General features: G+C 42.8%; 2 protein-coding genes across 2 annotated transcripts; both read right to left on the bottom strand.

The window, feature by feature from the left end:
• Nucleotides 1-2431: 2431 nt before the first annotated feature.
• On the bottom strand, nucleotides 2432-12055 carry dcps (decapping enzyme, scavenger). The gene is made up of 6 exons (XM_066709624.1): nucleotides 11810-12055; nucleotides 11136-11301; nucleotides 5940-6085; nucleotides 3952-4065; nucleotides 3388-3498; nucleotides 2432-2817 (listed from the first exon to the last, which is right to left on the bottom strand). The coding sequence occupies exons 1-6, from the start codon at nucleotides 12017-12019 to the stop codon at nucleotides 2551-2553; spliced, it is 1014 nt and encodes a 337-aa protein (XP_066565721.1). The 5' UTR covers nucleotides 12020-12055; the 3' UTR covers nucleotides 2432-2550.
• Nucleotides 12056-12645: 590 nt separating this feature from the next.
• Nucleotides 12646-16031, bottom strand: tirap (toll-interleukin 1 receptor (TIR) domain containing adaptor protein). The gene is made up of 4 exons (XM_066709611.1): nucleotides 15914-16031; nucleotides 14695-14739; nucleotides 13415-13996; nucleotides 12646-13117 (listed from the first exon to the last, which is right to left on the bottom strand). The coding sequence occupies exons 2-4, from the start codon at nucleotides 14699-14701 to the stop codon at nucleotides 12804-12806; spliced, it is 903 nt and encodes a 300-aa protein (XP_066565708.1). The 5' UTR covers nucleotides 14702-14739; nucleotides 15914-16031; the 3' UTR covers nucleotides 12646-12803.
• Between the last annotated feature and the right edge of the window lie 66 nt (nucleotides 16032-16097).

Genomic DNA, 16097 nt, shown 5'->3' with positions numbered 1-16097 from the left:
CGATCTTCCTTTGAACATATTTAAAACAATTTCTGACCTGTTTCAGGTGCACTTCATTGTCTCTCAGTACACATGACCTTGTCACATAATTGCACGTCTCTTACCCCAAATAACTTTAAATGTGATTACATTACTTGTAGGCTCATAGAAATGAATCACCTATTGGAAAACTTTGGACGTTCATTATCTTATCTTCATGGTCTTTTCGGCTCTTGAACCATATCAACCTGTGCAATTACTTTTGACTTGAAAATGTGTAATCATAAAAAGACAAATCACTAAGAATGTGTCACACTGTCAGATTGAAAATTAATATATGGGAGCCACTGATATTGTTACACATCTTTCAAGGTAAGGGCTTAAACAGTAGACAACAAATGTACTAAGCAATAAGAGAAGAAATACACTACCATAATTATTCACAAAGATTTTGCATTACATGTCTCTTGAATCCCCAACCCAACTTCAACGAAACAAGACCTTTAGGTGTTATTAACCTTCTCACCAATGACCTACTAGGACAGAAAATATAATTCTAATGCTAAACCTGTTCACAAAAAATAAAAATATTTAAAAAACAAAAATGTAAAATACCCTTCCATTAAAACAGCATCTGGTTCTTGATACATACATTCAGTACATACATTCAGTAAACTACGCTTACATTGTTATTTCCAGTCTATAATGTTGATGTTTTCTGCTTAAATATTCAGTTAATACATAAAACATTATAGGAGGCCAGCTTTTTGGGATTTGGTTAGCAGCAGATCCTTTAAGTCCTGTAAGTTGCGAGGTGGGGCCTCCATGGATCGGACTTGTTTGTCCAGCACATCCCTCAGATCCTTACGCTTGCCCATTTTTCCTGCTTCTAACACATCAACTTTGAGGACAAAATGTTCACTTGCTGCCTAATATATCCCACCCACTGACAGGTGCCATGATAACGAGATTATCAGTGTTATTCACTTCACCTGTCAGTGCTCATAATGTTATGGCTGATCGGTGTATTATATAATATTGTAATTGCCTACAGAGCTGCTCACTTCCTCTCGGAGCTTTAGTACACTTTTACTCCGTAAAGGGAACCTGCATGACCAAATATTCCTTTTTATTTCAGGTGGCCTAACCGGTCACGAGGGCCTTCATAGCAGCAACAGATAAGGGTCTAAATAACGCACAAGCCACTCAGCTAGTGCATGTTGTCAGTGTTCAGTCTTAATGCACCGACTCGCTCCTACCTGCTTCTGTTCTCTATCTGCAGTTATTCTTGCACTGTAAATGGCAGAAATCACAACTGCAATCATGAAGGGCATTGACCACATCAAACCAGAGGAGCTTTTCCAGATCTACAGGGACACACGCACCCGGGGACACAAATGGAAATTGGGCTTCAAGGCATTCAAGACAGAAAACAGGAGACACTTCTTCACACAGAGAGGCATCACAATCTGAACAAACTCCCCAGCGATGTGGCTGAAGAGACAATTTGGGAACATTCAAAAACAGACTGGATAGGATCCTTGGATCACTTAGTTATTACTGGACACCAAACGAGCACGAGGGGGCGAATGGCCTCCTCTCGTTTGTAAACTTTCTTATGTCTTTATGCAAAGTGTCAGAGGACAATGCTGAGCTGCAGAGCGCTCACATTACAGAAGAGTGTACTGGTACTAGCCAGTCATTTCCTTCCTCTTCTCAGACTGCTGTCAGCGATAGTGAAAATAGTCTCAGTCTGTAAGTGACCACAGACCTAAAGAGAAGTCAAGTGAAGGCTGCACCAATTCTGACCTGTTTCCTCAGAAGAAAAAGCATATCCTAGTTTATAAAAGAAAACCAGAGCGGCAGGACAGCTGTGCCTTTAAATTGGCAGAGAGATAGTAAAGGCACAGCCCCCCGCTCTCAGCAGCTTCACCCCCATACTCGACTGTTGCCCATGAGAAAACTGAAGATGCCAATCTGTAGGAAACCAGCATGGTTCAGAAAGTAGTCTGGGGCAGCTACGTCACTCACCACAGAGGCTTCTGGCAGCTCTTGTAATCAAAGATCAATTACAAAGATCAGCAGCACATACTTTCTGAACTGAAATAGAATGGTCGTGTCCAAATAATTGTAATACTTTGTCAAGTCAAAGCTCTGATGTTTTAATTTGCCTAACATGTGTGTTTAACTGAAACTATAACTCGTCATCTACAGGAAATAAGGAGCCATTCAATAAGCAGCTTTAGTTGTAACCTTTGTACTATGAATCGATAATTGTAAATTTGCTCAAAATCTAATTCTGGCTTGGAGAACAGAGTGGCAAAGTAACCAACTCAAGATCAACACACCAAAAAAACAAATAAGGTTTTGAAAAGCAAGGAAGTTTACAATAACACAGGCTAAAATATCAAATCAATCCACAATTTTTTGTTTTTCCAAAAAGAAAACTGAATTGAATCCAAAAACTTTATTTTATAAAAGAGAACCAACAAAAAACAAAAAAACAGACCACGTTAAAAAAGTACAAAAGGATGATGTGTTGGTTCTGGATTGCATGGGTGGGCCACGCGGCTACAGTCTCTCTGCATCCTTGAATTTCTGCAGCAGGCTGTCGTCCGCACGCAGGGGGAAGGGCAGGGTGCGGGAGCCGTAGTACCCGGGCTCCGCCAGCAGGTTCAGCAGGACGTCCGAGAGCAAATGGGCCTTCTCAACCCCACAGCCCGGGGCCTCGTACCCCAGGGAGGTGAAGTGGACGTGGAGGTGGTAGTAAGAGGGCTGGTAGTGCAGATAAACGCGCAGCTTGTTGCGAGGAACATTGTACTTCTTCAGGATGGCTTCCTGTAAGAAAAACAGCATTTTGGTTGTTTGATTTGCACCTCCTCTGTGCATTTCCCCTGTTTTCTACTGGAAATCATCCAAGCAAAACCCAACTTCTGTGGCAAGCTTCTGTGTGGCCTACATATGTCTCCTGCCCCCATCCAGCACACTAAACAGTCAAACATTTGCTAGCAACTAACCTTTGTTATTTAAGTAACCCATAGCCGCAGGGAGAATCCAATAAAAACACTAACCCTACCTAGCACTAAATACAAGTAACTCCCCGCCAAATCTTGATGGTGCTGGGCCACCAACAGGGCGCTCCCTCACTCGTGGAGACTTCCAGCCAAGAGTCAAGACCTTAAAACTCTCTCTGCAAGCTGGACTATCAGCTTCATAGGAAGGCGACACAATATCAGACCAGTTCTCCAAAGGTGACAGAGTGTGCGAGTTGGACTAATTATTTTCACGAGTTGGATTTAACGCGATCGATTGCATTGCTTACACCACAAGTGCAGGCTCGTTCCACGTTTCTTTCATTCTAGACCTGTAAGTTACGTGCATCCGAGGACCACGGTCAAGGCCGCTCACCTCTCCGCGTTTCTGGATGTTCTGCAGCAGAGGCAGGTGCTCCGCAGTGAGGTCCCGCAGGCTCTTGATGTCCCGCCGGTGAACGATGGCAATCAGGTACAAATCATCCAGCTGCAGGGAGAGAAACGAGACCGGATACCCCCGTCCTGGTGAGATCAGTGGACCGGACCGGGAAATGTTGCCATGCCTAAGCCTGCGCGATGACATTCATACCGTTTATCAAGAAATAAATAGCACTTTACAAAATCTTGTTTCTCTAAAGCAAAGTGCTGCTTTGATGTCATTCTTTTTTCCTTCTGCTTCTTGGGACACTTCCCTGTGACATGAATCGATGAATACAGATCATGTTTGTATTTTCTTGGCATGGATTTGTCAGTGGATATATAAATTAATTTTGTAGGCTGTAAGACATTTGTTTAGTGGCCAATCTTGTTCTTAATTACTTCTGAAGTTTTGTTTTGAACATGAACAACCAAATGAAGCTGAACTACAATGGAGGAAAAAACAGACAGAGGAAGCAAGTTAAACCTGACTGTAATTTCCAATGCAAAGTATGAATTATACCTGCTTCTGGTCCCATTTAAAGTCTGGAAGCAGGATGAAGCCAGTGTCCTTATCTGGATCTTCAAAGACAATCCTATCGGCTTCTGCTTTCTTCTCCAATATGTTGTAAACCCACTGCAAAGGAGAAAATAATAATTATTGTACAAGCAAAACGTCTAAATAAACAATAACTTAGCCTGCAGTGTTCTGTGCTGGCTGGTCTCGAGGAACTTGTTTTGAACAGCAGCGTGACCAAGGCAAGGACACAACGATTCTGAGCTCCGGCGCCGAAGATAATTTAACTGGAGGACACGTCTGCAGTGAAAGCGTGTGAGATCAGGATGAACGATGCGAGAACAACAACGATAGTACAAGAGACACCAAAACATTCTCGTCACAATTCATGCCTGTACAGCCTAAACAGTATACGGAATCACATGTCAGCGTGGCCTCCCCAACCAGGACAAGGTGCTCCATATCTCCCCAGCCTCCGAGCCACAGCTGGGGAATTTTTCCGATCTGCAGGCTTTGCGAGGCAATACAATTAACAGCGAAAGCCACCACAGCACACGCAGCATCCTGCATAGAGGTGCCGAGCACTGAAACCTTGGAAAGCCCCCCTCGTAAACGACATTAATCTCACTTTAGAGTCATAATCTTTATAAAGAACGGGAAAAGCACTACTGGGATTTAAAAAACAATGGCCATGCAAAAAAAACTAAAAGCAGGGAGATCAGGATTAAGTTTACCCCACGTTGCTATTCCATAAACATAATCATTCATTTGCCAGCTGTGCCACTAATGTCCTCGTCACTCTACTCCCATGACGATTAATCTATCTATAAATAATCCTATTTTTGTAATCATCGTATTGTTAATACTCTTTAGACCTTCTCACTTTGTATTTATAAGTAAATTAGACTTCCTACATGGACACTTCACTTGGGGGCAAATCTTTTCTGTCTTTTTGGTCTTTTTGGGACCTGGCGCCCAAACAAAACAATTTAATTCTCTATATTGAGAATAGCACCGTTAGTTTAGATGTCAGTAAATTGGCCTCAATCATGGCAGAGGAGGTATTATTATGGCTTATTAAAGGTGGTTATATGGCTGGTGTTGGTTTAGGTTATACCAATATATAAATAAGTGAAAAAAATAAAAAAGTTGTTTTACAGATTAAAGCAATTTCTTGGCCTTCAGCAATATCCCTATGCCGCTCTTCATGCTTGCAGGCTATTAGCACATGATACAATGCCCCACAAAGACAGAAAGCCGATGCGATTAGAGAAGATCAAAACATTTAATGCGGCCTGTCAAAACGCCACAGACGTCCTCATCTCAAAAGCCATCACCCCCTGCTCCGTGATGGATACATCCCCTGAATAATAGCTCTCGACTTTTGTTCATTTTCCCTGAAGGACACCCACCAGGACCAAAATCTTCATTTAAAAAGAAGAAATGAAACGTTAAAATGCCCTTTCAGACAGTATTCATAGTCGTCCGGGAGCCCTCGTTCCATTAGATGTGCAGAAAGCTATTAATCACTTTCAAAGGGCAGCCAGAAATATATTAAGCAGGAAATGAGTTTGGTTTTGCACAGCACATGAAGAATCTTAAGTGCATTCAAAGCATGAAGAAAAAAATCTTTACTTGAATCTCAAAATATTACAAGACAAACAGTTAATTACCCAGGGGAACAGAGGCCCAAATCCAAGCCCTTGCTATATCTTACCATTCAAAATACCCAGAGGGCTTAACAGGCACTGTATAAATACTTACGAAGGCCAAGGCCAAGCTATTTTATATTCCGTTTACACAATCTAATAAAGGCCTAGAGTCAGCGCAAGGTTTTTGATATCCTGGTCGTGTTTTCTGCGAGAAAATGACATTGATGTCGTTTCATTTGCATCAGTTTAATTTCCTTTTTCTTGTTGCATCCACAACAGGAGGCAGGGCATAAAAGAGGAGAAACAATGCCCCTCCAGAGAGCTGGTGGAGGGGGGACTGACCTGCACACTGAAGCTCTGACTCTGGATGTAGGGCAAGGTGATGCTTCGATAGTCCTCCCCGGTCTCATGGATGAGAAACATCTCCTGTCGCAGGTACTTCTTAACGTGCTTCTCTGTAGCTGGACACACCACTGTTGCCTTCATCTCTGCGGTTGAAGAAAGACGGTCAGGAGTCAGAAGGGTCAATAAGGCCAAGATACTTATTGAGTTTAGCTGTGTACCTCTTCTTTTTAATTTGTGAAGAATATATCTTAATCAGAGACCATACATTATAAACTAATATAAATGACTTGCCTCTCAATAAGTCTACGGGCCAGTTGCTTGGCCAGATGGCAAAGGGCGTCTACAATGAAATTGGAGCCAATATGATTTCTTGTGCAGCTCTTCACCAAACACTTCTGTTTATGCCGATTTAAATCATCTTCTAACCAGAGCAGCCAGGGGATGGTTTTGTGGCGACAAGGAAGATCTCCTTTTCTAATTCTTTTCATCTCATTTGAAGGGTTAAAACTGAAACCTCTCCCCCACTCAGACAAAACATCTCTACTCAGTACAAGGAATGTGAAACCGTTGCGGGGCGGTGATGTTAAGATTGCGGATGCCAATGCTTAGCGCTTCAGAAATAAGTTCTTATCAGCACTTGTGCTCGTTTGTGTTGCTGTCATCAGTAATAAGCAATGAATTACTTTTTATCACCTTTTCCTTTCTGGCAATTATAAAATTTGAATCTTTTTTTTTTTCCTACTCATAAATTGTCCCATACAATCCCGACTCCCCAGTCCTCCACACTGGATGCTGAAAACTCAGGGGGCAGGTATTTGTTATCTTTGTAATAAATTGCTCGCTATGCAGACTGTTGTCTCTAGGCTGATCTTTCCTCCTACACTTTCAGAGGCATTCAAGGTCGGAAAGCCTTCCAGGAAGGTTCGATATGACTCCACATTTCTACATTCCTATTAACTCAGCCCAGCTTGAGGGCCAAGGTACGGGGCCGACCTCAAGACCTGAGCAGACGCCAAAAGCCAGGCACTGCATTCGAAATCTAATGCATCCCAGAGATACTGCAACAGATGCAAAACCTCAGCTAAGGGTGCCATTAACCTCTGCTTGTTCTTCATCTGCACATCAGTTTGAATAGTGAAACTAGTGAAATGTCAGAGAGGTACAGTGTGTTTACTTGTTTAGTACAGGACATTTAAAAAAGGGAAGACAATATAAAAAGCTCATATGATAAGACTGCCTTTACATCTGATCTCTTTTTGCAAAATGATAGCAGATGTGGAAAATGTGTGTATAATATATATATATATATATATATATATATATACATACACACACACACACACAATCATGTCAGCCATGGCTACATCCTCATTACTCCCTTGCTCAGACTTACATTAACGTTGATTAAAATGCACTGAGAGTGCAAGCCATCAGCTGACTTGCTGCTAAACATCTGAAAATCTTTCAGGCAGAAATGCACAGCTAATCCCACTCGCTTACATCCGTCAGAACCAAGTGCTGCTACAATCACGCAGTACACCACACAAGATGTAAAAAATATGGATTGGGGATAAAAAACATCATACATTCAATTAATGTCTTTTAATCTTGTGAAATTGAGTGGAAAGCAGTGGTCTCTGAAATGCAGAAAGTAAACTGTATTATGGTGACGAAAACCTCGAATAGAATAAGTAATTGCTCCAAAGCCAACTCCACATCTGAAGAAGCTTCCCCAAACTGAATCGCTCTACCAGTTAGTTGAGCAACAGCATTGCTTGGGATGAAAATTTGCTCATTACCTTTAGCCAATGGGGACTTCACTAATTACCAGCCTTTCTAGTGCCCAACTATATTCAAATATTCTTTAAGAAGGCAGGACTTTCTAATCATAGCTCTACCAATGACCATCCACTGAACTCAACTGATGCCCCCATTTGTAATCATTTCCACCACTTTGAAACTGTCACTCCTCGGAAACTGAGAAGGTCACGAACAGGTGAGGTGGATTGAAGGCATGTATGTGTACGTATGATTTTAAATGCATCTGCAAACTCACTTTGACCCCAGTTCTTCGAATGGCCTGCTAAGAGCAACAGCAGCTGTTCTCAATACCACACTGAATGCCGTGTAATCGTGGCTTGGGCTTTGCCACAAACGCAAGGGAAGTGGGTGCGTTTTTTTCACTGACATTCTCAGATTCAAAGAAGAATCGCACAGATAACAAGTTTCTGTTTTAGCTGTTGGCAAATCCACAAACGTATGGACGACCAAATAAAAAAGGACCAAACCTCCCTGCCTCTAAATTTGTTGGCGTTAACTGTTGACCTTTCCACTCCGAAGTCAAAATGCTGTTCAAAAGTTCGTGTGGTAGGTGTGAACAGCGGCAGAGACCAATTTCAGCTGAAGCTAGTCCATGTTCCCCTGTGTTCAAAAACACTGGGCGGTGCTATAAAGCTGAAATCTTGAAGGTCTTCAGACAAGAGAGCTTTCATCTCCTAGCTGTGGCCTCCTCCAGGTGCATACCTCGCATCTGACTTCTCAATAATTATCTCTCGGAAATGCTTATCTCGTCAAAACAAGACTAAACATATGTGCCTTTCACAGCCCTGCACACTGGCTTCGGGTAATAAATTAATAATTATTATATTTTTTCAATGTCACAAGGTTTAAAGAAAGAGATGGGGCAGAATCTTTCTTTTTTTTTAATCATGTGATGACTACCTATCAACAGCCACCTTCTCCACCCGTCAAGATGGAATTTGTTCCGACAATCTTTTCAAGCTCAGTTAAATCTCTCCTGAGACCTCGTTTCCCCCCACAGAGAAAGGGCAGCAGCATGACGCTCTTAGGGGTGTCAAACTCACACCGCAAACAGAGTCGGTATTCAGGCCACACCAATGAAGGCGTGGCACTCACTGGCCCCCAAAATATTATTTTAGCAACAGAAGCCTAGAGCGACTTCTCTAGATTAGTCTCGCCTTTCGCTTCAATGGGCAAAAAAAACATTTGAAAAACTGTAGCTTGCGTGGACCAAAAAACAACAACCAGGGTGTTTGTTTTCAGTCGGGAGGGATTCAGAAAAGCTCATTTCTTAATGCCTGTTAATCCATTTAATCCATTGTGCGAATCGTTTCGGCTTGGCGTGATTTGAAGAGTGGGTACATTAAGAAGATGACAAAAAAAAGAAAAGGCTTGGCTGAGGACAACATAGACGGGCTCATTAATTTTCTAGGCCAGCGGGTAAGCCTGGGGGGACGGGAGGGTAATTAACAGGCCGATCTGAAGGCCGTTGTTACAGCTCCGGGCGCTGCATCTCTCTCCTCTGTAGGTAATTCTGCTGGGATAGACAGCCAGGACAGGCGAGGACATTTAAGGCCACTGATGGACCCTGTATGGCTGCTCACTTCATTCTTTGAATTCCAACCGACGTGCAGAATATAGTCTGAGGTAAATATCGTATTCTGTCTTGTACACTGTACCCTCTCTCTGCCACCCTCCCTCCAGAACCCTGCCCTTTTCCACCCTCGCCCCTCAGTGGTGGTCTTGGCATATCGAGGACAGATGCATGTTGGGACTTGCCCCCTCTGCACAGACAAAAGGTGGATGCAAAGGACAATGGAGGGGAGCACCAGTGTAAATAGTTTAATGGAATTAGGGGTCAGTGTCTGAAACAGCCTTCCTGCCTTTCCCCTCAGTCTGTGTCCTGTCACAGCCCGTAGTCTCTGCTGGAACCGTGTAAGAGCGGTACCTAAAATCAAGGAGCCGTTCCTATTCACACCAAGGTGTCCCGTTTCTGTGTCTGGGAACCCTCCACAGTCTGAAACTGCTCCAATAACAACAAGCAACGTTGGATTTCCAGGGAGTGTTAGTGGAAACAGTAAAACCATATTGCAAGTCGCTGAATTGAACTTTAAACTGGGTGGGTTTTGCTTTTCCACCACTTCAACAGAACTGCTTGCTGAATTACTGCTCAACCTGACTGTACAGGTCATAAACAAACTAAGTATTTTCCAGTATATCAGCAGTGGGAGTTTCATTGGGAGTTTAAAGTACAGTAGGAGCTTTATATTTAGACACGAAAGAACAACTTGTACACCTTTGAAGTTCTGTGCCGTATGTCATCCAGATAAGCTCAGCTAAAAGCACCAAATCCACCAGTGATTCAACCCTTCCACAGATCTAATTAATGTAATGCTGGAGAAATTAATGGAAATTATTACCAGATCCTTTAAAAAAAAAAAAAAAAAAAGTACCAAGATGAGAGTATTCTGGACATTTTCCGGATGCTTTTTCTGGCAAGGCAAGAAAAGGAAACCCCAAAAAGGAGAAATTATACTTGCAGCAAGAACCGCAAGTTCTTCTCTCAACATGCGAGATGGAGTGAAAAGTCCAGTGATAAATACTGCAATCACAAAGAGCGCCATTGATGACACTGCCATTAATAATTTGGGATTGTATTTATCTTGAGATTTTGGTCGTGCATTTCAGGAAATATGATGCAATGGGTTATAATGTAACAAGAGAAACTGGCCATACTGATGCACACAAATCAGTCCATACATAGGAGGGGGTATGCAAGTGCTTACTAATTGAGGAAATTATGTTTTAGGATCAAAAGGAAAGCTTTATACATATTGCACTGTGCAGACATGCATCTTGCTTCAGCGGTGTAAGTAATGTGCCTGGCACTTTCCAGTCAACAAGTCTTACAAACAAGTAAACCATTTTGAGACCAGCACAGTCACTTTTCAGCCTGCATTAATTCAGTCCCTGCATCCTTTGAGTGAGGTTGTGGCGTTGACCTTTGCAAGGAGACCTGCGGATGCATCTTCTGCATCAATGCCCAGTAGAGATGTATTACAGGAAACTGCAGAACAGCATGAGACCATGATGGCTTTTGCATGAAAAAGTGACTTTGCATGATTGCATGAAACCTATAGCAAAAATCTATCAGCAGGACGAAGACAAAAATAAATAAATAAATATTCACACTGCCATGCACATTACTTTGTTCGGCGTTCACAATTTTCCACCTTTATGGCCTGGAGGGGGACCCTGACACTTTACTATAGATGTTGCACAGTTAAAGTAATGCACACCCAGTGAAAGAAACTGGAGAGACCATCTTCTGAATCTCCCCCGTTTGGGTCTACTGACAAACATCTCCAAACAGTACATAACACTGGAACGCACCGTTGAGATGGACCGGGGGCTGGAGATGGTAGGTGCTATAGATATTGTTTCTCATGTCCAGCTGCAGTTGGGAGTTCTTGAAAAGCTCGGGAAGGGTGTCCTCTCTGATGGGGGTCTTCTCAAGGATGACCACAGCATTCTGCTCCTCCTCGCCGTCCTGCCCCATCTGAGAACAGGACAACCAGGTCAGATTACACTTGTTTAAGCTGACCATATACAAAACGAACATTTGCCATCAATGGGACAGCATATGGTATGTGAGTTATATGTGGTATTATCTATAAACAACATATACAATAAATAACTCAACAGCAACACTCATAAAGGCACAGGTCACTGATGGACTAAAACCAGTCCAACTCATGCAGTCAGACGCAACACGCAGAGCGCAGACGCAGCCTGGTGGACACTGAGAGAAATGCATTCGTGTGCAAACCAGCATTGCTTTTATTCACTACAAAATCCGCCCATTTCAGCTTCCTGGTCGCACACAACTGGCAATATAATGTTGCATGGTTTTATTGAATATAAAGACTGAATTCGTAAGATTCGACTCATAACCACATCAGCCAATATTAATCATAATGATGCATGACATCTGAGCAATCATATGCTCATATATAGGTATTCCACTCTGGATGGCTAATGCAATACAAGCTGCAATCTGACAGTACCTTTCCGTGGATGAAGATGCTTTTCTCCCGGGCGGACTCCCGCAAGATCTTTTCTGCTCGGAAGCTGGACAATGCAAACCCGCCATCCGCAGCTCCAGCCCCGGCCTCTGCGGTGCGGGGCTTTTTGTTCGGCCAGTCCAGGCTATCGTTGTCCCCGGACGCTTTTGTGTCATTTTCACCGTCCCTGCTCGGCCTCCTGCGGTCCGCCATGTTTGTTTTGAACACGTGGGTTACGTTCTTGTAGCGCAAATGTCCGCAGCTCTGTGCAGATCTGCAGAATCCTCCGCTCCCATTGGTGGAGCCGCGCAGACACGCACACTACTGCGCACATCTGCGCTACACGTCCGCGACCTTAGCGCAGATCACTTTGAACTGCGCAACAAGCATCAAAGGAAGAGAAAGCCGCCCCAAGCACAACTGGGACAAGTTTTAAAAAGAGCGCCACCTCCCGAAACATAAATAACTGTCAACAATTATACCTCATCATCGAATATGGATTATTATTTCAAGAACATAGATTGTGCAAAATGTAGGTTTAAACAATAAACTGCAATTTATATTTAAAATATATATTTATGTAATTTAGAATCATTGTTATCACGGGCCAATGTGTTTATTTGACATGCTTTTATATCAGGGATTCAACTGTATTTATTTCTTTATTAATGTATTTATACGTTTCACTTTCAATATGAAAAATTTAAAAAGCTGCATTGAAACTGCAGCATTGTGCTTTGACAGTGAATATGCCTGGTCAGACCCCGTACTCCATTTTTTGATGCATTCTGATGCATGTAGGAAGAACAGGTTTACTGCAGATTACAAAATGCAAATCATTAAAACAACCACTCAATTTAATTAACAGTGCATAATAAATAACAATATGACCCTGACATATTAAAGTTGAGCTTTCTGCATGACTATTTGCATCAGGCCTATTGTATCTTTATGGGACTGAGCCTTACTGGGGATACCAGCAGCCAAATCATTCGGGTCAGATGTGGATGTCTAAGGTATCTCCGGACTCTGTTCTTTCTCCACAGCACACCGTAGTGCTCCCGTTCTCTGATGCATTGCTGTCCGGGCCTTTCCCCTGGCATCGCTGCAGCTCCGACATCCGAATGACTTCCGAATCTGTGACAGGTCTGGGCACCGGTGTCGGGTGTGTCTGTGTGGTGGACAGAGTAGCACTCGATTCTCTGCTGTCCGTGAGGGAGCGCTCCGAGTCCATGGAGTCCCCTTCTGCTGCCGCAGTCTCGGACATACTACTGCGAGCAGCACTGTCCTTTTTACACAGCTCCACCAAGTCTGCAACAGAGAAACGTTTGTATTTATTATTATTAGTTATTTGAACTTATAAGTATGTGCCATATCCACCATTTACAAGTCACCATTTTACTGACTGGCATTTCACTGGCAATAAGTTCTGGGCAAGACACCAGAATAATGTAATCTTTGCACGTGAAAATCAATAAATCATCTGTGACTTTCACATCGAGAGCGTTAAATATCCTTCATGGTCCCAGTCGACCTTTAACGATTGCACATTTGGCTGAAACAGGAAGAGGTTTGATCACGAATTAATGAAATCTCACTTTTACTCACAGTTCAGCACTGCCTTGTGCACCAAACTGTAACCCCGCTCACGGGCAGCGGTGATGTCAATGAAGTAGTAGAAGCGCAGCTCTTTAGGGTAGTCCGAGCGTGGGAGCTGAAGCATGATGGGAATTATCCTTCCGTTGGCCATGGGTGCCTCAGCCAGCGCCTGATGCATTTGGTACCTGCACCAGGGGTCCAGCAGGAAGCTGCTTGTAATGAGCAGAGCCCAGCAGTGGCTCCTGTGTATAGCCTGGCAGAGTTCTGTGGAGATAGCGCCCCCTGGGGCCGAGTCCCGCAGCTGAAAGAAGCAACGAAGATTGTGTTCTTGTGCTTCAAGGTACGAGACAAGGAGCTGCGCCTCGCAGAAATCGGCATCACTGTGGCAGACGCACACGTCGTAGTCCCTGCTCCAGCGAGCGCCGCACCTCAGGTCAGGCACCGGAGTGACAGAGTAGGAGGACGAGGACAAGGAGGCTGAAGAGACGGAACGAGAGGAGGAAGGGAGAGGTCCCCTGGGGGAGGTAATGTGCGTTGAGGAGACCAGAGTGCTTTCGTGCTTGCGTCTGTTTAAGATGCGTGTGAACCACCCTGTGGGAAAAGAGCAACATGGTGAAATGAATCAGTTTGGTGCTCAAAACCACGTCGGTGGAACGCGGGAAGTTCTTGACTGCTGCACATCTGTCAGCAATATGATGTGATTGTGTATTATGTCAAATTCTTTCCATCTGGCAGTGAATCACAGTGTGCAGCATCACAGATCAGAATTGTGATGATTATTTAGGTGTTTTTATCCCTGTATGATGTAGATTTCTATGTTTAAGTTAAGTAACCTATTGATATTGAAGCAGTTCGGTCGTGTATGTAATAACGAGGTCAGGACCACATTACTTTTGATTTAACAGTAGTTTTATTTCCTTTTAATTGTGCACAGAAGAGTGACCCGCTCTAATAACACAGTACTCAGTACTCAAACCATGCCATTCATGAAACACACCCATTGGGCTGGCAATCATCGAATAGTGTAAATGATTATGGTCCAGGACTGCAGTGTGTTAGCCTGCCTTAGTCTGTCAGAAACATTTTAATAAGGTGAGGTTTATTCTTACTTATGTATTGTCATGTGTGACTTTTCAAAGATTGATTGATTTGCTCAATTGATCAATAATGATCACGTTCATAGGAACTGGTGCATTATGAAGATCTTCAAAATATATTAGGGCAGGACTCTTCAGGCCCAGCATGGGACACCACTAATGTGAGACAGGAGGAGGAAGCTTGTGACTTACAGGACATGCTGTTGGAGGCAGTGCTTTCTATGTCATGAATTTTCCCTAAAATGAAAATACAGAGAAGTATTACACACACATACACAAAAGGTCCTGAACCTAAAACAGAAACAGAAAAACAATCATGACTACTCCTTAGATTAGCACGATGGGTCCTCTCGTTCTTCTTATGTTATGCTTTTAGGGAAGGAAAAGAAAAAGTAAGGAAGCAATATGAATCAAACTCCATTCGCAGGAAATTAAACACATGATATAATGAGCTGTACATATTCTTGTAATGTATCTTTCCGATTTAAACCATTACAAAATGTGCAATACATACATGGGACGATACTTGGAAAACAATTAGTTAACATGGTATCCTTATTATTACAAAAGGCTTATGCTTATTAATTAATTGCAATCTTTGCATAAACATCATTTTCAGAGCACCGTGATTTATCAATGTTTTATTTGTTGACAGCTCATTCCGCTATTTGCTTGCACTTCATGTGCTTTTCAAACTGTTTTCACACCATGTATACAACACATACGCGCACAAATCAGGTCGCAGGTGTATACGCAACGGTGTGCGATCTGCACGCTAATAATCTACAATGCATACGAATTTTGTATATAATTAAAATTAACAGGTGGTGCATATCCATTTCCATACGTGCCCTTACACGAAAACGTCTCCCTTGCTTTTCTTGCTGCTTTAATTTCCATTGTTCCATCAGCAAGGATGCAACCCCAGTGACGATGACCAAATCCCTAGCAGTTTCGCAGGCTTTAATCTGTGCAACCTGCCTTGGATAACAACGTCAATTAAATAAATAACGAGAATAACCGGATGAGCCTAAACAGAACTGCACATTTTCCAGTGTGAACAGATATCACGCCCCGTTTTACAACGAACATGAACCGTTTAAATACGAACAAGTGTTTCAATCGATGTCGCTATTAATACATATTTAAAATGTCCAAATGTCTTTAGTGTTTTATTTATCACTGTTCTGACAAGGTTTTAATAACGTTTCCACAACGTTAAGTTACACCGTTCTCTGGACGTAATCACGACCACACACATGAATGTTTCTGCAGCCTTTTAAACGAACGAAACTAAGCAAACTGCAAACGTTTTGTTAACGCTGCTAACACATAACGTGTCTAGCTGGGGAGTAATCTATGACCCTGTGCTTTGTTATGAAGAAGGATGATCAGATGCTAACGTACATACCGGGTTATTATTCATTATCGTTTTTTCCAGTAGCTCAAATCGGGGTTGGCAATATCTGACATGTCCTGAGCAGCGCGATCGCTCTGTCTTTGCTAACGCACGCTGGCAGTGTAAGACACAAAGTTACTTTCTTTACTAGAAAACACGCCCACTGAAGTAATTGCTCGTTTCGATTGGCTGCTTA

This window comes from Amia ocellicauda, chromosome 1 (genome assembly GCF_036373705.1).
Source record: "Amia ocellicauda isolate fAmiCal2 chromosome 1, fAmiCal2.hap1, whole genome shotgun sequence".
NCBI classification, from domain to species: Eukaryota; Metazoa; Chordata; class Actinopteri; order Amiiformes; family Amiidae; genus Amia; species Amia ocellicauda.
Note: the sequence above shows the minus strand (reverse complement) of the source record. Positions and strands in the feature narration are given on the sequence as shown.

What these genes read in the sequence shown, in the direction of transcription:
- tirap (XM_066709611.1), bottom strand. An exon ending in GCACAAGGCAGTGCTGAACT is followed by an intron (nt 13,118 to 13,414) that starts GTGAGTAAAAGT and finishes TCTCTGTTGCAG; the next exon opens with ACTTGGTGGAGCTGTGTAAA.
- dcps (XM_066709624.1), bottom strand. Translation starts at nt 12,019, where the DNA reads ATGGCGGACCGCAGGAGGCCGAGCAGGGACGGTGAAAATGACACAAAA. An exon ending in GCCCCCGGTCCATCTCAACG is followed by an intron (nt 6,086 to 11,135) that starts GTGCGTTCCAGT and finishes CTTCAACCGCAG; the next exon opens with AGATGAAGGCAACAGTGGTG. An exon ending in GTCAGAGCTTCAGTGTGCAG is followed by an intron (nt 4,066 to 5,939) that starts GTCAGTCCCCCC and finishes TCTCCTTTGCAG; the next exon opens with TGGGTTTACAACATATTGGA.